Below are 27,091 nucleotides of genomic sequence, written 5' to 3'. Positions count from 1 at the left end.
TACATAAATTAAGATCAGAAGAATCATATCAAACCAAAGATCGAGTAAATGATTGGCAATAAAAAACAATAAACGAAATGACTATCAACTCCGACAGGGAGAATATTGTCCGACAATATCAGAGGAGTAATGAGGTAAAAGATAAAAATTTTTTGCAATTTATCAAATATCGGGCATGTATACCTCAGTATATATGTTGTTTTTGAACAAACGTAAAGTACACCTGTACAAACCTAAAACTAGCCCAGTAAAATAATCTAACGAAACACTAAAAAACACTCAAACTCTAAACAATAATCAAAAAACTAAAACCTGTTAATAACAATTCATAAAACTCTAACCTAAATAAAGCTTAATAAAACATCAAACACAAACACAAAAAAAATTTAAACCAATAATAAAACAGTAAGACAAACCAATCTAAAGCTAAACAAAATAAAATAATCTTATCGAAAACGCTAAAGAAGATCAACTTCTACTTCTCTGATCTGTTTGTATTGAACAAAAATTAAACACCAAATTTTAAACATAAAATGAAATACCAAAGCGTACATTAGCTGTAAACATAATAATCAGGAAAGTAAATTACAAAAACAAACAAACAGACCAACAAAACTAAGAATAAACCAAACATATCACAATTGAAAACCTAAAACTAATAACATAAACCATTATACATGAAACAAAACAAAACAAACGTAATTAAACCAATCACAGAACAAGAAAGTAATATAATAACTAAAACAGAAACTAACACAAAAGAGAAACTAAAATCTACAAGTCACCAACCATATAATTATCCTAAATATCAATCCTGCCACTCAAAAGATCCCGCGCACGTTTGTACGACACGAAAACAATTTGCACAGGTTGGAGAACCCCCGTCCTTCCTAACCTGGCAGTCTTTAACAATGTGTCCCTCTTTGCGACAGTAAGAACAAAGCTCTTTTTCTTTACAGACGTTACATGGCCTAACCCCAGACACCGAAAACACTGACTTACATTAACTAGTTCTTAATCTTACAAGATTGGTAATCAATAAATAACCTGCCTTTCTTCGAGAACATTATGCGTAAGTGCTTCCAAGTGGGGAGGACATGGTGACCTTCCCACTAGAAAATAAAGCAGAAGATCCTCTGGGAAGCCGACCTGCCATGCCGGTCATGCTGCTGGTAGGTGGGGAGGCTGCTTAGAGTTAAAGAACGCTCCCCTGAACCGACATTAATTGGTGGCCAGGTCCAGAGGAGTAGGTGGTTAAAAAAAAGAAAAAAGTGCTTATCGCTCCACTATGTATTTTTTTTTTTTTTTTTTACCATGTAATGAACAACATTGCTACCTCTTCGTCCAACATGAAACACCACAAAGTGGTGTTTCATGTTGCTCTTTGGCCTTAATCTTAGTGGCAACGGTAATATTGGGACACTTATTAATAGCTTTGTTGTCTCGTATACCACGCTTCGTCTCGTTTTCGTTGGCTACGATCCTCACACCCTTAGGGTTATCGCACGCTAACTATTCTCACACACTTCTTTCTAGCCTCCAAGTTCTTCATTACCTTACCCTTAAAGGATAAGGTGGTAACACCTTATAACTTATAAGGTGTTATAACTTTCGGTTTGGGTTCGATACTTGCACCACCTCTGAGGCTGATCGTTTTGACGGCAACGATTCAACCCGCGGTCGCTCAGCCACCCCCCGCCCTAAAGCCTTCTATGTATCTTTGAAGCCTATCCACCCTCTTAACCGTTAAAGAGGTGTAAGAACCGCTGCTTCCGTATACGAGACAAGACGTATGCCAAACTCTTTTCTCGGCCTTTGTATAGCTGAGTAGGTCCAGAGTTATACAATAACCCTTCTTTTGATATTTGTAATAGTTACAGTAATGTTTTGAGTATTTAAATAATAAATTCAGTAATTATTGCAATTATTTATTCATTTAAATAATCAAAACATTATTGTTAATTAGCCGAGGTTAGCGAGCGAAGCGAGCGTAGGATAAGTTTGGACCTACTCAGCAGCTATATATACCTCTTTTCTCTAACATTTTTGGTGTCCCTGACGTACTCCTTAACCTCAACGAAAAAGCTACTAAACATGTCAGTTACCTCTGTAATCACGTCACTTGAGACCACATCAGACGATGTCAATCGCGTCTGCAGTTCCTTTAGAGCCATTACCTCTGTCTTTTTTGCTCTGGTCGGCAATAAAACCTGCTCTTGGCCTGTCCAGCTGGAGGATCAAACAGTTCTTCCATTAACTCAGCCTCAAATTGAATCAGAACCCTTGGAACCCTGAATGTCCTTCTCCCCTTTTTTCCTAACCTCTTTTTCTTTAGCCTCTCTTTCCTTCTGGCGCATCTCTCGCTTCAATCTTCTACATTGTCTATTGTGTACCACTTGAACCACATGCCTTTGAGTTTTTTCTGCCTGCGATGCTTTTTTTCAGAGATGCCCTGATGAGCGTGTTCCCTCCTCCGACTCGGGATCACTACTCATTTCAAAATAACAAATTAACTATCACTACTATTTTTATTGATATAGAGGCAGCATTTCCTTCTTTGTGTTGGAGTTCTGTCCTCTATGCTTTGGAACGCCGCGATGTTCCCGAAGCCATACAGGCCGTGGTACGAGACTATTTGTCTAACCGTACGGCCCTGTTTAAAGATGCGCACCTAGTTGTGGAAAAATCCGTCACCAGGGGAAGCCCGCAGGGTTCCGTTCTCGGTCCCCTGCTGTGGAACCTGGTGTTCGATGGATTTCTGGGGTTGACATTCCCAGAAGGAGTCACGGCCCAGGCTTTCGCCGATGACTGTCTCCTTTTAGTTCGTGGAAATTCACGACCACAGCTGGAAAGTAGAGCGCAGGCGGCCTTGTCAACCGCCGAAGGCTGGATGGACATGCAAAATTTAAAGATTTCTGTGCCCAAGATGAAGTTTATGCTTCTAAAGGGCGCAGACAAATTATCATGCAGTCGAAACCCCCACATTAAGTATAAAGGCTGTGTAATCAGCCGAGTAAGGGTTCATAAGTACCTAGGTGTTTTGTTTGATGATAAGTTGCTTTTTAGCAACCACATTAGACAAGTTGCGGCGGACGCCGTCTCTGTGATGCACAAACTTAGAAGGATTGCTCGGAAAGACTACGGGCTTTCTGGTCGCCAAATGTACTTAGTGTACCGAGGTGTCTTCGAGTCTATGATTGCATACGCGGCGCCAGTTTGGGCGCATAGGTTGGATAGAAATAGAGCACTGCTTCTAAATTTAAGGAGTGCCCAGCGCAGAGCCTTAATTGTATGCACTGGTGTTTTTAAAACAACCTCCTACGAGGCTACTACCGTATTGGGAAAGGCTCTCCCAATCGATTTAGTGGTGAAAGTTCGAGCAGCCATGTGGAAGTTGCGAAGAGGTCGGGAAACCGAGGTATTTGGGATACGGTTTCGGGCCGGGCTAGAACCGGAACGGAATGGTGATCACAATGCACCGGGTCTAAATTTCGAACAGTTGCCCATTTCCCGCCTGCGGAAGAGGCTTTGGGGCCTCGCGATGGAGGCATGGCAGCATGAATGGCACACCACGCCTAAGGGAAGATCTCTGTATAGATTTATACAGGATCTGGGGGGATGGTATGCCTCAGGTTCATTTTTAAGGGCGGCGGGTGCCCAAGTGCTCACCAACCACGTGAATTTGATGCAATATCTGTTCAGGTTTCGCCTAGCGGCTGATGAGTTGTGCGTCTGCGGGGAGGTCCAGTCGAACGAACACCTAATGTTCGACTGCCCTGCTCTTGGGGGGGCCAGAGACCGGGCCACCCTGGAACTTAGAGGTCAGGGGGAAAACTGGCCGCTCATAAACGGCGAGTCAATGTGGCGTGAGCCGCATTGTCGGACCGTGTGGGAGTTCCTCGATGAGGTTGCGATGTTCAACCGTCATCGGTAATTTAATTAATTTAAGAAATGGGGAATTATTGATTCCTGTAGCGTGTCGGTGAAAACCTTCCCGGAAATAATGGCTGCCATCAGCCAATAAAGCTCCAAGCGCTTAAATGGTGGACAGACACTAGCTGGCAAACAGCGACCGAGGCGTGGCGGCTTAAATTGCCGTCTTTTATTATGTAACTTGATTGTTTTAATTGTAACAAGGGGTGCGCCTCCCCGATTTAGTTTTAGTGTGACAAGTGAGCGGTAGGGACACATAGGCGGGTGCTGTATGGCGCCCAGCTTAACCGCTCACGCATGATAGGAGCTCATTAGGAGCAATTAGGAAACGAGGTCGCAAATCTGTTTCGAGGCACAGTAGCCGTTTATTGGCACAGTACATTTGGTCTATGCTCTAGGGCGACCGAATGGGGTGGTGGCGGGAGAAATGCCAGCTAACCAAATCACTACTATAAGGGAAGATCCCTGTATAGATTTATACAGGATCTGGGGGGATGGTATCCCTCGAATTCATTTTTAAGGGCGTCGGGTGCCGAAGTGCTCACCAACCATGTGAATTTGATGCAATATCTGTTCAGGTTTCGCCTAGCGGCTGATGAGTTGTGTGACTGCGGGGAGGTCCAGTCGAACGAACATCTTATGTTCGACTGCCCTGCTCTTGGGGGGGGGGGCAGAGACCGGGCCACCCTGGAACTTAGAGGTCGGGGGAAAACTGGCCGCTCATAAACGGCGAGTCGATGTGGCGAGAGCCGCATTGTCGGACCGTGTGGGGGTTTCTCGATGAGGTTGCGATGTTCAACCGTCATCGTTAGATTTTAAATTTAAATGGGATTTATTGATTCCTTTAGCGGAGCTGTGGGAAGTCCTTATCCGAAATAATGGCTGGCTACCACCCAGTAAAAGCTCCAAGCTCTTTAAATGGTGGACAGGCACTAGCTGGCTGACAGCGACCGAGGCGTGGCGGCTTAAATTGCCGTCTTTTTAACTTGTAACGTTTTTAGTTTTAATTTGTAACAAGGGGTGCGCCTCCCCGATCTAGTTTTAATTTGACATGTGAGCGGTAGGGACACATAAGCGGGTGCTGTACGGCACCCAGCTTAACCGCTCACGCAAGATAGGAGCTCACTAGGAGCATTAGGAATAACGAGGTCGCAAATCTGTTTTGAGGCACAGTAGCCGTTTTTTGGCACGGAACATTTGGTCTATGCTCTAGGGCGACCGAATGTGGCGGGAGAGATGCCAGCTAACCAAATCACTACTATAAACAAATCCAAATAATCAATCAAAACAAACGTAAAGATAAACAAAATAAATAAGCCAATCAAATTATCAAAGATGGCTACCGTTGCTATGCTGTAACCAACATAAACAACGGTATTAATGAATAACAGCTAGCTAAACCAAATCAAATATAACAAAAGAACAACTAAAACTCAAAAGAGAAAACTCCTAAAATATATAATAAACGGTAACCACCACCCACAAAATAACTCCGATAGCCTAGACTATCTGAGCAATAAGACCAAATAACTAACAATAGATAAATAAAATAACTAGAAACATTAATAATTAACACAAAACACAAACAGAAAATCCCTACCTAACAATAATGAAACTGAAACCATAAATAACCAAAAATATAAAAACCAAAACTTAACAGATCAGAGCATTCAAAACACAACCTTACTAGCCAGAATCCCATGTTGAACTCAATATATCGGTACGCACATAAAGACAATTATACAAATATTTGTGTATTTGCGAATTAAGATGGACTAATATTATTGGTTTATTAATTAACAAAGATAGCCAGCTTTGTAAATACAGAAACACTACCTTATAATAAATTTTTTAATTTTCTATTTAAAAACAACAAATCACTTTGCAGATGAAATTATTTTATATTCAAAACAAACGTGATATTATGTTAAGTTAACATGAAAACAAGATTCTGTTGGTTATACATTGATATTGTTATTTTTTAAAGATAAATGAATATTCTTCTTAGCAAAACTTAAACTTTCATGAATACACGCACGGATGTGTTATCATTTTTACTTAATTTTAACTTCTGAATAAAACTGGTTGAATTTATAATTAATTAAACTATAATTTATTAAATAGATTTAGAAATAAATTACTGAGTTTTATTTAGCAAACGAAAGCATTGTAACATGTAATACTTCTCATTACATATGACCTAGTTTCCTAGATACTCTTTTTTGTATGTAACCTACGTCTTTCAGGTACTATTTTTATTTTTCATTTTATTTCCTTAAATTTATTCCTTTACAAAAGACTTCTTTTGAAGTGAGTTAATATTAAACTACGTTTTATTATAATAGTATTTCAGGCATGAAAATGTATATTGAAACGATCTATTTCAATATTGATACCTCTTTTTATAATTTAATGCAATTATTCCAATGCAATAATTCTGTAATAAGCTACCGTAAATAATAATTTTAATAAATAAATTTTATTTACTATAACTGTTTATTTTATAAATTAATTGTAATATTCATGTTAATACGCTTTTCAATTAATATGATTCGCTAAACACAATTAAATTTAATCCGCCGATTGAAAAAGTGCTTAATTTTTGGTTTAAGATTGTTAAGACTAGCTGGTAGAAAAAAATAACTACAACTGCAGTTTATTATCAGGTAATATAATATTAAAATAATGAAATAATATTAAACATCTGTTTTTACATTTTAGCTTTAAATGTAATCGTTGCATTATGCTTCTCAGACATATAATTGTTAAATTAACATTGATGAGAATTATAGTGTTGCTTTTGACAATAAGAACGAAATTTCCCGCTATGGTGTTTTATTTGGTAACAGATTTTATTGAAATGATTAAATTAGTTTCGTTTGCAGTAAAATTAAAACTTACTGTTTTCATTTTAAAGCGTGATAATAAAACGCTAAGCCTGTCATCATTACTAAATATTTGTTATACCTTAATGTTTATATACAAGTTCGACTGAAGTATAATATTATTTCTTTCGGTTTCCACAAAAAAATCAATAGGACTTTTCCAAATACACAAATGGTGCTGTCAGATCATTCATTGTCTCCCATAAATATTGTCGCGATCAACAAGGGTGTTTTAATTCTAAGAAACGCGTAAACATTTCTTACAAATACGCGTACAATTTATTATCCTAAAGACATAAAAACAATATAATCGAGGTAATCCTCAGCAATGGCAACAAGTGGGAATGTATATCGGCTACGATCGCATCAATGATACGAGAGAAGGCCAATGAAGAGAGGCGACGGCAGGATGAGTTGATACGAATTTATGGAGGCTTGGAGTTCGATGACGGGTGGTCAAGGGAGGCCAGGTTCTGGGGGTTGGTGGCGGGGGCTCCTCGGAGTCGTCGCTCGTCGATCGCCCCCTGGGGACGCATTCCGGTCACACGGATTCGGATAGTGGAGTGCCTGGGTGAATATGCAGGGGCTGTACATACCATATGGCTTAGATCCGGCCCCTGCATGGTGGAAGGGGAGGTTTTTAGCGGGTGAGAGCCCCGCACTGCCGTCCGTACGGGCCTGACGGCGGCTGGCAAAGCTTTTTCCTCCGCTACGGAAAAAAAAAATAATAATAACAATAATCAATAAATAAATATAATACACAAAATAATAATGCAAATAAAAAGAACGAGATATAAAATGACGATAAAAACTAATAATTCATCAACAAGATGCCACTATAAAAGTCTAAAGTTCATACAATTCAATTTCTGCAGATATTATTACTTTTACTGTTAACAGAACTACCCTACACTTTATGAATGAACTGTCACTTTTACTACTGTTTACCAATAATTCACCGAACAATTACCTGTACTCAACCACTGTGCATAATGGAATGCTCGTGACGTACTCTTCACTCGTTGTTACCAAACGGTCACTGATATCGCCGTCACCACAACCGCGTCGAACTCGGGCTTGCGAAACTATTCTGTTATCGCTTGTTATCTTGACTAGGCCGAACACGGGCCTCTCAAAACTACTTACTCTCTTCGCTACTCCCTGGCAGTATTTATATCCCCTTTTTACTTTCTTTTTATGTTTAGCCTCCGGAACCACCGTAAGATATTACTTCAGAGGATGAATGATGATGATATGTATGATGTAAATATAGCGTAGTCTTGTACAATCTCAGGTCGATGTTCCTGAGATGTGTGGTTACTTGAAAGCCAACCACCAAAGAACACCGGTATCCACGATCTAGTGGATAAAGTATAAAAGTAAGTGCTTTATAAAAGTGTGAAATTTATTGTCTTTACTAGAATTTGACCCTTAGAACTCTTGATTTCTAAATCAGCTGATCTGAAGTGAGTTCCCCACTAGTTCAATTTATATTCCCTGGCCTCCAAAACCAGTATTCGCCAGTTATTCATTCCTTTAATTGTGGAAGCGTAATAATTTTTCATCGTCCATGCCCTTACGTTTTTCTGTACTTTATTTTGCCGGCCAGGTAACCCTTCTGATCAAACAGCAGCTTTTGATGGTGCCAATGACTGTATTAAAAAGAACAGACTGTTAAACGGACCAGTTACTCTGAAAAAGAATTCCTTTTAGTTCCTTCTGGATTCTTCTTTTCGTTATTATTTTCTCTTTCTTTCTTCTTAGTTGCAAGAAATCCGTTACCTTGGTCCATTATACTGGTACTGTTACAATATAATACCAAATATGTTTGTCAGCACACTTAATCTGTTGGTTCAGAATTATGTAACGTAAATATTTTTACTTCGAGGAGCGCTAAACGTTTAAGATACAAAAATGTTGAAAAGAATTATTTTTTGACAAAAAAGTAATATTATTAGTAAATACTTTCCACGAATACATTAATATTCTTTTATGGGAAAAAAATAAAATATTTTATTCTCCAGAAGATTTCATACTTTTTTTAGATTTTTCCCTGCGTCACGTATTTTAACTATTTTTTGTGCATTTTATTTATTTGAATTGTCTCTAACATTTACTTTTGCTGTTTTTTTTGTTTTTTTTACATTAGGTCGACCAGCACCACGTGTTAGTTGGTGGCGTGATGGTGTACTCTTGGATGAAGCCGATGAAATTTTATCAGAAAATAGAGTAAGAAATTTATTAACATTAGAACGTGTTGAAAGAAGACATTTGGGTTCACTTCTTACATGTCAAGCTACGAATTCAAGACTTCTTCCACCTCTCTCAACAACATTATCTATTGATTTATACCGTCAGTACAAAATTTTTATAGTACATAAATATTTTGTTTAATTTAGTTTATTTTTACAGTATAAATAAATTTTTCTTCTATAAAGTCCTTCAATTTAAGAGAAAATTTTAAAATAATTATAATATGATGGGAAAGGAGATCATGACACAAAAAACACTGGAATGGGAACTGATGGCAATTAGACCATAAGGTAGGCCTAGAAAATGACGAGTAGATAACTGTATAAACGAGAGGTTTAAGGCTATAATGAGGATGATATAATAGGAAAATGTAGTGTTTCAAAATTCATCATCTAATCAGAAATAAAGAGAAATGTTACTGATATTTAAACTTAGTACATAAATAATAGAATATTTACGCAATAGCTTTCATCTAAACTTTTCTTACGTCATTTATCTGATCATAGTAACTGAGAAAAGTTATGAATGTTGAAGAATCAAATTTAGAACTAGGTTTTATTGAATTTTAGAAGTGGTAATTTTTTTTATATACTATAATTAATATTTATTATATAGACTTTAGGATTATTATTTGGAAGTCGTTACATTATGGATGAGGTAATAAATAATAACAAGTATAGAAGGATATTCGCCTAACTGATATTCCATTAGTGGATTAACCTGTAAGACTTTAACGAAGGAAGACGTAAGGAAATTTTATAATTTTTTTCAATGAATAAAAACTCTGGCTTAAAAATGAATTAAGAGTTAGAATTTTGATGCAACGAAAAACTTATTATGAACAGAAGTTTAATATAAAATTAGAATTTATTGATTTATGAATTTTTCCTGTTACCAGGAGCTCTCTTCTCTCTTCCTCTCCCTTTTTCTCTTAAAGCACCTTTACTTGTTCTTTTTTTTTAATATATCATTCTTCCTGACAGTAAAATTATTACTATATTTATTCATTACATTTACTAAAATAATTCAATTCCTTTGGATATTATTAATATATATATTTTTAAATTTAATTAGGTTTAACCACATTTAGAAAACATTTTTTTTTCAGTTAAATGTTTTGATGTTTAAAAACTCTAGCTTTTATTGTTGATTTCGAACATTATTATATATTGAGATCATTTTATCGTGCACTAGATGGTCAGGGCTCGTTTCATTCGCCAAACCGTCTAGCCAGGGGCTCCGCCCCTTGGACCCTCGACGCATTTGTATCCTCATGTTTGTGATAAAATTAAGTAGTATTTTACAGATATTTATTAAAGAAAAAAGATTAATAATTTTAATTATATTTCTGTTAGCATGGTAACAGAAATATAATGAAGTAAAATGATTAATACACACACACACACACGAGTATATACATCGTTCGTATTAATAAGCATCATGCTTCTATACTTATTTTTATAAAATTTCAAAAAACTGATGTTTACAAGTAAAGTTCTTTTTTAACAAAATGTAAAAAAATGTTAAGTATAATATATTTTAATGTAAACAACGTACTGTTTATAGTATATTTTTTTTTATTTTTAACCTCCGATTCCACCGTTAGGTACTGATTTAGAGGATGAGATGAATGATTTGTAGCGTGTGTGAAAATGTCATGCCTGATCAGACCTGGGACTTCCGGATGAAAGATCGAGACGCTACCACTCGCGCCACGGAGCCTGGCGTTTATAGTACTTAATACAATTTATTATATAGTCGTTTATTCAATTTTTTCCACTAGATGGTAGCGCTTCATTCAAAATAAAAATGTGAGCACACACAGTAAACAAACCAGCGCACAATGCTTCTTGATACGAATGTCAACATGATCATATACACTATAATTCTACTGTGAACTATAATACAGAAATACTCCCGTTTGATTTGATACACAACTGGTAATGTCTTAACAGCAAGTGTTGAAATGTCTTTCATTTTTTGGAATCCTTCGCACCATATTTTTTGAGATAAATTCCATTAGCCCTGATCTCCTACGAAGGATGTAAAAAATATGGTGCGAAATGTTCAGACCTGCCTTCAGGAAAATGGTGGACATTTCCAATACTTGCTGTAAGACATCACCAGTTGTGTAAAACTATAATCCATGAATCAAATCAAATGTGAATATCACTGTATTAATAGAAATAAAATATTAATATAGTATTATTATAAAGTATTAATAAAATCAAATGTGAGTATCACTGTATTAATTGTAGTCTTTAATGGAATTATAGTGTACAGTACCATGAGGTGCATCATAAAATGATCTCACTGTAAAAAAATTCATTATATTTTATTTATTTTGTTAAGTAATGTTACATCTTATAATGATATTATTATTATTACTATTAATACTGTTATGTGTGCTGTCTGTGTGCGCACGCCCTTTGTTTATCTTTTTTCCAAAAAAAAAAGCTTAAACCGCAGGGTATTAATAATTTTTTCATGAATTTTAAAACAGGTAAAGCATTTCATAATAGCGTAATTTTGTTTAAGTTAAAATTATAAAACAAAAAAGCCTTAGGGTCTGCATACGATGTAAAATATTAATAAATAAATTAATAAAACAAAATTTAATTATGAAAATGTTCCTTTTAAATCTCCTTTATTATCTAATAAATTATATAATCTACATAATTAATTATGTGAATAATTAATATATGTTAATAAAATTATAAATAAAAAGAAGATCCATAATTTACTTTTCCATGTTAATCTCTTATTTACAACCCTAAATTTGGTTTTATTTCAATTTCCAGTTATTTCTCAATTAAGCTTAATTACTAAAAAATATCAGATTACATCTGAATCAACTTTTTTTTTCTTTTTATTAATTGCATTATAATTGCGTTTATTTTTTTATATTATTCATAGAGATATAAAATAAAAATTAATTAATGAAGGTACGGTATTATATTTTTTTTTTTAGTTTTGTACAGTTATTTGAAATCAGGTAGAAAAATAAAATTTTATTTAAATACGAAGCTAAACATATTGTTTAAAAATTTAAACCATTAATAAAAGCTAAATCTAAACTTAAAAAAGTAATACTTACTGGTCATGCGATAAATTTTTGAATTCCCATTCCCACAAAGTATAATTTACAAATCGTACAAAATCGTGGATCATTTAAAACAATTTAATCATTTAAATGTTACAGTTTAACGACAAATTTTTAGTAATTGCAGTATATGTTTTATCAGGTAACTAACTCTTCATGTCGACATTACTTTTTTTTACTTTCTCGACTAAATATTTATACTTTAAAGCTATGTGGTTTCCTAAAATAAATTACTAAAGGGAAAAAGTATACGTACCAACAGGATCAAATTTTGTAGGTCGACATTTTTTTTCAGATTTTGATTCTTCCCCCTCTAATGAAAAAACACAATTTTAACATTGAAAAATTCCGAAAGAAACAGGGGTGTAGTGTGGCCGAAACGGCATCCCGGCACTTGTTTATTGACGAACATCTTTTTTTTTAAAGCTGGAAGAATAACTAATAATAATAACTACTTGAAAAAATAATAGAAACATAAAATTATATCGCTAGTTGGCTAATCGTAAAGTCAGAAAAATTTCAGAAGGCCAGTATCAACAATAAATAGAAGAATATTTTTGCCCTGTTTTTATTTTTCACAAAGCTTCATTCTTGATCAGTGGCTTTCGGTGTATGTACATACTTTGTATTTAGCTGTTAATTTAATATTAATACTAGCTTTTAATCGCATTTCAAAACATTTTTTATTCGTATTTAATTATTGACTTAAAAAAATTGGTAAATTTAATAAGAAAAAGTGTAAAAATTATTTATAAATATCATTTTCAATTTAAATAAACAAGTGAAAAACAGAATCAACAAGCATTATAAAATTTCACACAGATGTGGGAATGCAGATTACCTGTACGTAACAGGATACTATCTGGAAACGTTTAAAGAAATTTAAATAAAAGTTAGATTTTTGTCTAATTTTTTTGGTTATTCAGTTTTATTGACAGACATTTGGAAAAAAATTTCGTTCGTCGTGTCTTTTTCGGCCTAATCTAAATACAAATTATGAATTTGAATATTATATTATTTTGTAAGTAATGCAGTAATCGATAACGTAGACTGGAATAAAATGTTCAGCATTTTAATAAAATTAGGGTTCAAATACAGAGATAGAAGAACAATTACTAACATGTACAGGAACCAAACAGCAATAGTAATAATTGAAGAACATAAGAAAGAAGCCGTAATAAGAAAGGGAGTCCGACAACGATGTTCCCTACCTCCGTTACTTTTTAATCTTTACATGGAACTAGCAGTTAATGATGTTAAAGAACAATTTAGATTCGGAGTAACAGTGCAAGGTGAAAAGATAAAGATGCTACGATTTGCTGATGATATAGTAATTCTAGCCGAGAGTAAAAAGGATTTAGAAGAAACAATGAACGGCATAGATGAAGTCCTACGCAAGAAATATCGCATGAAAATAAACAAGAACCTAACAAAATTAATGAAATGTAGTAGAAATAACAAAGATGGACCACTGAATGTGAAAATAGGAGGACAAAAGATTATGGAGGTAGAAGAATTTTGTTATTTGGGAAGTAGAATTACTAAAGATGGACGAAGCAGGAGCGATATAAAATGCCGAATAGCACAAGCTAAACGAGCCTTCAATAAGAAATATAATTTGTTTACATCAAAAATTAATTTAAATATCAGGAAAAGATTTTTGAAAGTATATGTTTGGAGTGTCGCTTTATATGGAAGTGAAACTTGGACAATTGGAGTATCTGAGAAGAAAAGATTAGAAGCTTTTGAAATGTGGTGCTATAGAAGAATGTTAAAAATCAGATGGGTGGATAAAGTGACAAATGAAGAGGTATTGCGGCAAATAGATGAAGAAAGAGCATTTGGAAAAATATAGTTAAAAGAAGAGACAGACTTATAGGCTACATACTAAGGCATCCTGGAATAGTCGCTTTAATATTGGAAGGACAGGTAGAAGGAAAAAATTGTGTAGGCAGGCCACGTTTGGAATATGTAAAACAAATTGTTAGGGATGTAGGATGTAGAGGGTATACTGAAATGAAACGACTACTAGATAGGGAATCTTGGAGAGCTGCATCAAACCAGTCAAATGACTGAAGACAAAAAAAAGAAGAAAAAAGTAAGTAATGCTGATTTAAATAATAATAATATATTTTTTTTTAAACTATCTACTACATTTGTCTACTAATAAATAATACAAAAATAAAATTATTAAAATAAATATCCCCTTATTTTGTTTAATGCCTAAAATAATATTCTCATACAAAAATTTAAAAAAAATAAAAAAAATAGCTAAGTTGAAAAATTTCACGGAAAAAAATGTGGGGGCACAAATTCAGCGTTCTAGCACTTCTTTTTTTAACATTACTTTCCTGGGAAGGATGTATGTACATACGTAAATATATTTATGTAGGCTGGCATATTTCGAGATTAGACGGACCAATTTGGATTAAATTTGACATGAGTTTTGTATGTGGAGAATTGAAGCCATTTATTTAATTGTGGACATAATCGATTGATGTAGAAGAGAAATACGGACCATACGATTTCAATATCTCGAACTTTTACTCAAGGTGTAGGTAAATTATTTTACTTAATTTAATGCTCTTTATCTATAAAGAAAATACTTTCTGAAGGTTAATCGTATTCAAAGGGGTGGAGACAAAAACTGATTTTATTATTTTTTGTCGTTTCTGTGTTCAAAATCACTTTCTTGTACTAATAAAAAGATTCCATTTTGTTAGTATATCATTTCGGTTATGTCCTTGTATTTTAGCAATTTCATTCAGACGTGGAAGGTAACATTTTTTTCGTCAGTTATCATTTTGCTCTATATCTTTAGTCTGGATTTATTGATTTTTATGAAATTTATATGATGACTTCTGTGTAATGGTCATTGATGGTATTTAATTTTGATTATAATTTGCCAAGGATATTGAGAGATCCAACAAGTTTTCCATATCTCAAAATTTTACTTAGAGTGAATGATTTATTTTGCATACTTCTTTTCTTCCATAGTGCAAACTTTAATATTTTACATTAATTTTCCTCTTAAGTCTTTCGACAATGAAACCCTCGATAGCAAGAATGTAATAACTTTTCCTTATATTTCATTCTTCTTCTTCTACAACTCTAGGTACTTTCTTCGCATTGAAGATTAGTGATCATCATGGTGATTCTAATTTTTGATGAAACTTCTCTAAATAGGTTACAGTGTGTACATCCGAAACATTCTCTTAAGTTTGGAAACCACCGAAATTCAACTTATTACCCGTGTTTCTCCTTGGATCTTCTTTTTTTCTTCCTCGGAATATGATACTCTTTTTGTTTCACATACTATAGGATTAAGATATGATATTTTTTTTTTAATTTTTATTATCTTAATGGTCTCTCCTTCTTTGTAATTCTTCTCAAAGACCTTAATCTTTATAAAAGAAATCTCAATGCCTAACAGTTCCAAAATTGGAACTGTTATTATTCGATTGTCTACTTCGATTACTCGGAATAATGATGGAGCTTCTAAATTACTTATGCGTGATTCAAATTCTATTTTTTTTTCTAATCTGAGAAATCATATGATCAGGTATCACTGGTGATCAGTTGTTTCAAAATCACCAAAAATATAGAATACATACAACAAAATCTGATGTGGACACCGCATGACTTCCTTGTATGCCTATTAAATTACATATACACATTTTTTTATAATGAAAAGTACATGAAATTTTATTACATTAATAACCTCTGATATTTTTTCATTATTTTATTATTATTGAATTATTATTTATTGTAACAATTTTTTACAATCATAGATTAATAATTATTAATAAATCAATATATTTCAATTTAAAAAAAAGCTGAAAAAAAGGAGTTGAAGTTTGAACCGATGTGCCTTCCTCCTTGTAAGATCCAAATATTTCATTAATTACAATTTTATTAGGCTATAATTCTGGAACTAATAAAAATAAATACCACTTATGATATATCGTTGAAAAGCTTTCAATGAGGGCTAATTACTGCAGTTAAGAAAAAATTCAAATTTGAATTTTGGGCTTTTTTGGAACTTTTGGTCCATTCGATTGCTATCAGAAGGGACGATGCACAACTAGATGTTACAGCAGTCCTAAATCCAATATTTCAACATCCTAGGGTTAATCATTTTTGAGTTATGCGAGATACATACGTTCGTACAGACGTCTTGCCGAAACTATTCAAAATGGATTCACGGATGTCAAATTGAATATTTTCTTTGAAAGCTGAAAACCGAAATTTTTCGCGATCACAGTACTTCCTTTACTTCGTACAAGGAAGTAAAAACAAATAATGATAAATGTTACTTAACATTAAATAATTTAAATGTAATATTGTATGCATACGTACATACGTCACGCCGAAACCAGTCAAAATGGATTCAGCTATGGTCAAAAACTGAAAATCGAAATTTTTCGCAATTACAATTCTTCCTTTACTTCGCACAAGGAAGTAAAAATTAAATGAGTTAAATCCAAAAAAAAAACAGTATATTACATTTGTGGGAATAAATTTTTTAAAAATTCTAGAAATATTCATTCCAAGGGTAAGATTTAATTCAGTTTTCTTTAAATCTAACACCACGTCTAATAAGAGGTAAACAAGAACATAAAAATTTTCAAAAAAATGTTCTTTGTTTAAGGTCCGGGGCTTATAATTTTCGAAAATTCTAGACATTTTTATATAATGAAGCATATATAATATGATATACAAAATACCAAAAAATTTGAAAAAGATTTTTATAACCAAAGGGAAAAATCATATTTTTATTATTCAATTTTAAGAGCTGGGGGTTGGTTATTTTGAAAAAAGGTTTTTTGATCTATTTATAAAATTTAGGTATAAAATCTGCCAAAGAAAATCTATTTCTAAACTGCCTCTGAAGAAAATCGAAATTGGTATTTTCGCGATATCCCCAATCCCTTAAAATAATTTTAAAAGAAAAATTAGCATGATCAATACTCCACATTTAGAATTTCTTGAGCCAAAATTTGGAGAAAATCGGTTCGGTCAATCTGAGATAAGGCTAAAAGCGTGCAATATAAATTCCTACATACGTACGCATATACATTCTTACATAAGTAGGTTTTTTTTGTGTAAATGATGAAGATGGACCTTAAAACGTAATATTTGAAATACCAGTACCCTATTTTTGATGCGATCATCATACTTTTCCTTTCATTATAGCTATTCAAGCTATATTCACCGGGAAAGTAATGCATGCGCAAGAGAATAAGTCAAAAAGTGAAGCGAAATTTAATAAAATCGTTTACTTTTATTTCCACTTAAAAAAAATTACGCTTATTTTACAGTATAATCCTCTCTCTTTCTATGCACTTCAGTCTATTTTGCAACAAGCATTTAATTTCTTTCTTGGAGCCAAATTAGGATTGTTCGACCGATAATCCAGCAGTTTAAAACTGAAATCTTGAAGGCAAAAACTTCTTATTATGGATATATGAGGATAATCGTTACTATGAAACAAAATCAAACCCTTTAAAAATTTACAGACCTTTCGGATTTGTTTTTTGCCTTCAGTGATAGCAGTGACACAGCAGTTTTCACTTTTCATAGTTTCACCTTTAGACGTTAAGTAAATAAAAACTAATCTGGCATACCACAGAATATTGTCATAATTAACTTTCAGTTGTTCATCGTACGCAACAATTTTAATATTTTTAACCGATCAGTCCATTCATGGAGCTTTTTCCCACTCAAACAACTCTTCATATCGTTAAAACTAAAAATGAAATGAGAAAACACTGCGTTAATTCCCTTAGTTCAATCGGACAAAGAAGCACACATCTTAAATTCATTTTTAAACATAACTACAAACAGCTAAAAACGAAATGATACTTGAAATCAAGATTCTAAATTATAATTTTCAAACAATATTAAAGAATCAAATGTTTTACCAAATCCGATGTGGATACCATACGACTTCCTTGTACGCCTATTAAATTACATATACACATTTTTAAAAGTACATAAAATTTTATTTCGCTAATTTCTGATTTATCTTTTTTTTATTGTTATAACCGAATATTTTTTATTGTAATATTTTTTTACAATCACAGGTAAATAATTATTAAATCAATATATTTAAAATTTAAAAAAAGAAAAGTTAAAAAAATAAATAAATAAAAAATTTAAAAAAAACAAAAGAAAATATAGCCTGATTCGAACCGATGTGCCTTCCCTTTAAGATCCAAATATTTTTTTAATTAAAATTTTAATTTTAATTTCGATTGCAATCAAAAAGAGAGGTGTACAACTAGATGTTATAACAGCGCTAAATCCAAAATTCACAACATTTTACGGCTAATCGTTTTTGAGTTATGCGATATACATACGTACGTGCAGACGTCACGCCTAAACTAGTCAAAACCGAGTCCCGGCTCCCGGAGTGGGGACTCAAGAACGGCCTGATGGATACTACTCTAGAGGTTTGAGGTAGCCGCAAAGTGAAATATGACCGGCGGGCTGAGACGTGGAGGACCGTTAAAGTAAAAGACACTCCCCTGGGCTGTGTAATACTTAACTGCAGGATCCGGCCCGGTGGAGAAGAAGAAGAAAAAATTAGTCAAAATAGATTCAGGGATGTTCAAAATGTATATTTCCGTTGAAATCTAAAGACCGAAATTTTTCGAGATCACCATACTTCCTTTAATTCGTGCAAGGAAGTAAAAAGAGAAATATTTGTGTAATTACTATAAAAAATTATTTTAAGGAAAAAATAATAAATTAAACGAAATCTGTAAACACAAAAAATTCTTTTAAAAAATTCAAAATTCTTGAAATTGAATGCTTTAAAATTCAATCTTCTTAGACTAGTAACACGATATTCTAGAAAAATTCCATATGAAACAAAATCACCCATTCTTGGATGATAATTGTCTTATAAATTAACATAATAACTACTATACTTACAGGAATAGTAAAATGAACTCAACAAAATAATATGACCTAATATTAACAGAAACTTTAACGTCATAGTTAATATTAACAACAACAATATGATGAAATGTAATACAAGAATCAGCATTTCAAGAAAAGGTTTAGTTCGTTTTTGTTTTTTGCTTTTTTGTTTACTTTAAGAATGGTCTTTTAATACTTTTTTATACCTGATTTGATTTATTTGTTGTTGGGTTGAGAAATTTGGATTGTGTTTATTTTGTTACTGTTTAGTTATTTATTATCAGAATAGAGTTTCTCTTTGTTCTAGATTAATTGTGATTCGTTTTGGTGATGTATTTTTGATTTTGAGTATTGGTATTTTTTTTTTTAATTTTGGTTCTTTTCATTATGTTTATTATAATTATTTTTTTTGTGATAGTTTTATTTTATTTGATACTGTTCAGTTTTCCTTTTCTTTTGATTACCTTTTCCTTTCAATATAGCAATTCTAGCTATATTCGCCTCAGAAGTAGAGGCTGCTGTAGCAGTCTGCTACTCCTTCTTTTCACAGACGGTGGGTCTCTTTGATTGGGGTAGTATTTTTAGAGAGTCGACGATCTCAAATGTCTGATTACTTTATGTAAGCTTTTACCAGTATCTACGCTTTCATTCTGCAAAGAAAAGTAATGAAGATATATTTTTCAACCGATGATTCTTCAGATATATCCTTTAATCTTTCCTAATTATGACTTTTTTGCTTTTGATGAAATCCACTTCTACTTTTTGTACAATCCCCTTACTTTGACTTCTGTGAATTAATAATTAGTAAAGTCGATAACAGTGTCCATTTACAAGTAACTTTTAACTTGTTTTCTATTCTGTTACCATTACCAACGAGAATTTTTTAATTTCGAAAATCTTTGAGCTTCTCGTGGATTTATTTTGATTTTCTTCTAAGTGATTTCATGTTATTTTTTTAAACACATTTAGATAACATAAAACTAATATTCGAAAGTAGAATACGGTATGGGTATTTAATCAATTCATCATTTGGATAATTCTAAATGTTGGGAAATATAAAAACACAGCCAGTGATTAAAGAAATGTTGAAAATATTGAGGAAAATGACGAGAATAATGTTGAAAGTAAAACTGTTGTGAGGAAACAGTTGTTTAAGAAATAAAACAAAATTTAAGGATGTATATTAAAAAAAACCTCCTCAACAAATTGGAATCGATCAGACTAATCAAGAATTAGCTAGCTGAAGAATGTTATAAAATTGGAATATTTGTAATATATCAGCAAAATAAAGCCTCAGAATAAATAATCCATAGCAAAATAGCATTCATATCGATATGAGGAAAAAAGAAAAAGTTCCACTAGAGAGAAGGTGGAACTACCTTCTCTCTAGTGGAGAGAAGTTGGTGTATACTGGAGAAAATTAATGAAATATTAAGAATGGATAGAAATCTAACAAGCACATCATTTATCAAATTTATCAGTTCATTTAGGAATTTTATTTAACAACATGAAAAATTTATCATCGGATGTCGATATTTTCATTTGAAACAAGTTCAATGCTTTCTTTTGAGGTGGCATAATCAGTCTCTAAGCTGTTCTAATTATTAAATACTATTTACTTACTCTTGGGTTGTCCCTCACTTTTAATCCAAATATTACTACAAATTCATTAAAATCTTCTTAAACTGGGTCGAGCAACAATAAATTTAGAAGAATATTTTATTTGAATGTATATTTTTTTGAGTTATAACGAATCAACAAGTCCGGTAGTTTTTAAATTTTGAAACATTCTCTATCCAGTTTGGCCAAACGTTTGAGGAGTTCAAAATGTAGAAATCAACAACTTAGGTCATTTATAATTAAAAAAAAATTAAGATCAGTCAAAATAATTTAAAAATTTTGAATTTTCCTCTACATTTAAGACCTGCGGACACGTTTTAGAAATTTTGAATGGCTTAAAACCTATTCAAAATGGGTTTTTATAAACCCATTAGGTTGAATCATCTTGCAAGTATCGTCAAATTCGGTTGTGCGGTTCACAGGTGATGCTCTACAAAAGAACAGACTTTCATTCTCTGCAAAGACAATCATCAAAAATACAATATTACATTTTTTTTTACTTTTCAGATTTAAAAATCTTTAATTTTTTTAATAAATGTATATCTACTAATTTCTTTAAAGTTCTAAAACATCTACACATTTAATGTACCTTTCGTTCAAAAATATTAATTTTTATCTAATTGCACAGCAGAATTATTTTCGCCTATAAATCATGATAATCTACCGGCCCTTAGTGTCGTACTACGCATCATTTTCTGTTTCTAATAAAAACAATATATTTTTATTATTTCCTTGTACGAACTAAAAGAACTATTGTGATTGCGAAAAATTTCGGTTTCCAGATTTCAACGGAAATATCCATTTTGACTAGTTTCGGCGTGACGTCTGTATGTACGTATGTATTAAACGATTACCCGCAGGATGTTGAAATTTTGAATTTAGGACTGCTGAATCGTCTAGTTGTGCACCTCCCCTTTTGATTGCAATCGATTGAACCAAACATGTTTAAAAAAGCCCAAAATTCAATAAAATCTTGATTTTGGACTTTTTCTTCTGTAGTAATAAGTCCTCATTGAGAGCTTTTCAACTGTAGTACCATAAGTACCATAAGTGGTACTTAATTTCATTGGTTCTACAGTTATAGCCAAATAAAATTTTAATTACTGAAATATTTGGATCTTAGGGGAATTCATATCGGTTCGAATCAGACTTCATTTCCTTTTTTTTATTTAAATATATTGATTTATTAATAGTTATTAACTTCAGATTGTAAAAAAATGTTTATAGTAAATAATAATTAATCCAAATTATTAATGAAATAAAATTTTACGTACTTCTTATTTTAAAAAATGTGTAAATGTAATTTAATAAGCGTACAAGAAAAGTCCATGTGTTGTCCACATGAGATTTTTTTTATTTCAAAGAATAACAATTTTTCCTACCAATTTATTTAAAATAAAATTAATAAATTTTCTTTAAAAAAAAATTTCTTTTCTCTATAAATTTCGAGTTTCAGATAAACTCGGAAAATCCAAGTTCTAGATTTTTCGAAATTCGACCTTGAAACGACTGAAGAAAGGTAAAAAGATTTAGAACAGTGATTATATATTTTTCCCATTTCCTTCTATGCTAAACGAAGTATTCATTAGATTTGGGCTTGCAAATAATCTGCAGGTAAATATCTAATTTTATAAAAAAAAATTGATCTCCCGATCAATTCATTTATCTTTAATGACGAGATTATAAGTTTTTACTTGTCAAAACCTGAATTTTCTCTACATTCGTTTAATATGAACTCAAATACTTAAAAATTAACCTCTTAAAAATTGGTATATTATTTTAATATACCAATTTACCAATTTTATTTCATTTTAATTTTATTTATTTTTTTATTTTATACCAATTTTTTGTTTTATATTTTATTAATAATAATATTAACCTAACCACCTTCTATAAATATGAAACATATAAACTGATATATATAAAATGAATAATGTCATTTATATTTATGAATTTTTAATGTCAAAAAATTATTACTTTTTTATTAAAAAAAATGACAATATTTACCACTATTAAATCAGACAACAAAACTGTTTACATGTAACAGGTTACAAATACGTCGGCCTACGAGAAAGGACCTCATAACTTTTTTTATTTAATAAGTTACTGAAGCATTAAACAATTTTTCCTACCAATTTATTTAAGATAAAAGATTTTTTTTAAAAAAACAAATTATCTATCTGTAAATTTAAATAATACAAAATAGAAAACATCATGGGTTTTCTACGTCCCATTCAACACGTACATAAATACGTGACAAAATAATTTTAATTAACGCATTTTTCACTGAGATTATTTTGTACCTATTTTTTTTATATTTAGTATCTTCATCGATTTACCTAACAATAATTCATGTGTTTTTTTTAATATTTTAAATAACTAATAAGACTTCTAATCACATTTATTTTAATTAATTGTTTATTTTGTGATGCTATTATGATGTACTGTTTCACTTAATCCTTCCAGCTAAATACTGGCACAGTTCCATTTTGTTATCTATGGAATACTCAACTGACATGATTTATTTAATTTATAATCAGAATAATATTGTTATTATTAATATTCTCTGATATATGTATATTATTATTAACTATATACACATATCTGAACGTATAAAGCAACTTGTCTTGACTGACTGAGTGATTTATCAACGCCAAGCAAAAACTACTGAAGATAAATTGATGAAACTTTATGTGTGTTTTTCTTACGGTGGAATCTCACAGTAAGAAACGATTTTTCTTATTTTAAACGGTTAAAATAGAGTAACAGTGAAATTTATTATATTTTTAATTTCTTGGTAAAAAATTAAAATATCAACTTGATTTTTGGTATGTGTAATTTTCACGTGAATATCTAAATATTATTTTCTAGATTTCTGATTTTCCGAATTTAAAGGGGCTAAATTGGATTTTGAATTTTTTTTTAAACCCAGCAATTTTTTTTTTTTTTAATTTCTCGGTAACATATGTTTTTTGGTGTGTGTAATTTTCATATAAATATCTAAAAACCAATATTTAATTGTTTTCTGAAATTCAACCTTAAAAGGGATGAAGAAAGGTAAAAACAATTTGAACATGAATGCAAATTTTCCCCGTTTCTGACTATACGGAATTAGATATTCACTAGATATTGCAAATACTCTTCAAATAAATATCTAAACACCTTTTTCGTTTTTTTGAATTTCGATTTTTTAAGGGGTGTGATGGTGAACGGCGCGCGCACTCTACCCACACAATCACTATTAAAGTATGTGCAACACGATTGGCTGCACCTGTGTCCGGCTACTTGACTAACAAATTAAAATAAATAAAAATTTAATTTTTAAATTGAGAAAAGAATGTTTCTAGGAGGAGAATGAATGTCTCCTCCTAGTGCTAGTGCTGTTTGTCAGGTAACGGAAAGAACCGGGAGAAATACTTTTTTCCCCGTACTACGTACAGGTGACCAGTTATAACTAATTTTTTTTTTTTAAGATGGAGGCCGACTGTTTTGTAACTTACATTCTTAGATCACTTAAACTTATGGGTCCTTTACTAACCAAACTATTGCTCTGAAGAGATTACAATATACTGATAGTTTTTATAAACTGTGCAAGCTTTAATTTTGATTTATCATTATTATTCTCACATGCATGAGTTTAACGCATGTAATCCAAGGGATAGAGCCCTCTAGCTATTCGGAAAGGGCGAGCAAAGCGATCCATGGCCGGCTAGATATTCCCTGACCACGACGGAGATCCTATGTTGAGGATTGTATTACATTTTTCTTTATCATTATTGGGCTTTTGCTTATCAGCTGATATTGGATTATTTCAATTCATTAATAAGATGGATTGGTCTGACAGCAATCTTCCTTTTTTTTTAATTTTTCTTTATTTAAATGCTGGATAACAATTCCTTGTTTATTCCTTCTATATTTTTAATTAAAAAATTTTTTTGCTGTTTATCAGGATCTAATTAATAAAAATGTAAAAAAAATCCTCGATTAAATAATTTTAATTTATAATTTTAAAAAAATAATAAGATTGCTATTACAAAAAATATTAGGGGCAAAGCCGCGACGCGTTCTTCCATTGTGATATACATAAAACAAGTCGTGAGTGATTCATATTCAACGCCATAATCAAAAACTAAAGAAAATAAATTGATGAAAATTGGTATGCACGTTCTGCTTACGATGTAAGTGCACATAAGAAAGGATTCTTTAAAATTTTGAGTTTAAAGAGTTAAAATGGACTAACATGAAATTTACAATTTTTTTACTTCCTTGTACAAAAATTTCGGTTTTCAAATTTCAACGGAAATATCCATTTTGATCATCCTTGAAACCATTTAGACTAGTTTCAGGGTGACATCTATACGTACGTTTGTAAGTATGTATCTCGTATAATTAAAACCCTGATTAGCAGTAGGATATTGAAATTTTGGATTTAAGATTATTGTAACATTTAGTTGTGCACCTCCCCTTGACGAATACAATCGACTTGACCGTAAATGTTCAAAAAAGCTCCAAATCCTAAAAGTTTGAATTTGAACTTTTTCTTAACTGCAGTAATAAGCCCTCATTGAGAGCTTTTTAATAATATAAGTGGTACTTATTTTCATTAGTTGCAGAGTTATAGCCAAATAAAAGTTTAAGTACTGAAATATTTGGATAATTCAAGGAAAATGCACATCAGTTAGAATGCGACTTCATTTTCCTTTTCTTTAACATTTTTTTTTTTTTAATTTAAATATATTGATTTATAAATAATTATTAACTACTGATTGTAAAGAAATGTTTACAATAACTCAATAATCATAATACAATAACTCAATAACTCAATAATCAGAACAAAAATTAAATCTGAGTGGACACCACATGACTTCCTTGTACGCCTATTAAATTACATACAGATATTCTTTTTAAAACGGAAAGTATATAAAATTTTATTTCATAATCAATTCTGATATTTTTTTTTTTATTGTTATTCAATTATTCGTATTATTTATTGTAATAATTTTTTATAATCAAAGGTTAATAATTATTAATAAATCTACGTATTTAAATTAAAAAAAGAAAACTTTAAAAAAAAGTTTAAATGAAGTCAGATTCGAACCGATGTGCCTTCCGAATATTTCATTAATTACAGTTTTATTTGGTTATAACTCTGGAACTAATGAAAATAAGTACCACTTATTATATATCGCTGAAAAGCTGTCAATGAGGGCTTATTCTGCCGTTAAGAAAAAGTCCAAAATCCAATATTTTTGGATACTTTATGTCCAGTCGATTGCAATCAAAAGTGGAGGTGTGCAACTAGAGGTTACAGCAGTGCTAAATCCAAAATTTCAACATTTTACGGCTAATCGTTTTTGAGTTATGCGAGATACATACGTACGTACACACGTACAGACGTCATGCCTAAACTAGTTAAAATGGATTCAGGGATGCTCAGAATGAAAATTTCCGTTGAAATCAGAAAACCGAAATTTTTCGTAATCATAGTATAGTTCGCAATCATAGTTTGTTTACTTCGTACAAGAAAGTAAAAATATGAAAAAATATCAGATGTTATTAATGATATAAAATTGTATGTAATTTTTATTTTTAAAAAATGTGTGTAATTCAATAGGCGTCCACATCAAATTTTTTTAATTCTCGGTAAAAAATGAAGATATCAACTTGATTTTTGGTGTCCAATCTTCATGTGAATATCGTAAAATCTATTTCTAGATTTTTTCAAAATTCAACCTTGAAAGGGATGAAGAAAGGTAATACTATGTTGTTCTATGATTACTAATTATCCCCATTTCCGACGATGTCAAACGAGATACTTAGTAAATTTGATCTTGCAAAAACTCTTCAGTTAAATATCTAAAAACTACTTTCGGTTTGTTTTTTTTTAATTTCACTAATGATCATTGCTTTCTTGAAAATTATTTGCCTCTTGTCTCTTTAATCAATTTGAGTTTTTAATCTTTTGATTATTATATAAAGCTAATAACAAATATTTTGTTTTCCGGTTTTTGTTATACATTTTTATGGTATATTTAGAACAGAAAAACACTTCGTATGTTAATAAATTATTCATTTAAAGTTTTCCTTAAACTGTCTTCAGAGAGTTGGTTGTTTATTTTATTTCTGCATTTAAACAGAAAATTTTCTTACCCGGATATTTTCATACTCTTTAAAAGATTAGCGATTATTACTTAGTTAAATTTTATTAAAATATTTTTTTTAGGTATTCAAGTAATATTCTGCACTGAAATTATCATAAAACTACTTTATATAAATGTTTTTCTTTTAATTTGTTTACTTTTAATTATACTTAATACATAATTATTAGCATTGATGATAAATTTAAATAAATTTCTTCCTCGTTCTTGTA

General features: G+C 31.5%; 1 protein-coding gene across 1 annotated transcript in view; it reads left to right on the top strand.

Moving 5' to 3' along the window:
• The window catches only part of LOC142324752 (neural cell adhesion molecule 2-like), a 725,167-nt gene that overhangs the window by 569,521 nt on the left and 128,555 nt on the right, over nucleotides 1-27,091 (top strand). Inside the window, exon 5 of the mRNA XM_075365693.1 lies at nucleotides 8,968-9,171. Within this exon, the coding sequence (XP_075221808.1) occupies nucleotides 8,968-9,171 (204 nt within the window). The remainder of the gene's footprint in view (nucleotides 1-8,967; nucleotides 9,172-27,091) is intronic.

This window comes from Lycorma delicatula, chromosome 5 (assembly GCF_047948215.1).
Source record: "Lycorma delicatula isolate Av1 chromosome 5, ASM4794821v1, whole genome shotgun sequence".
NCBI classification, from domain to species: domain Eukaryota; kingdom Metazoa; phylum Arthropoda; class Insecta; order Hemiptera; family Fulgoridae; genus Lycorma; species Lycorma delicatula.
The sequence above is the reverse complement of the archived record's forward strand: the minus strand, read 5'-3'. Positions and strand labels throughout refer to the sequence as shown.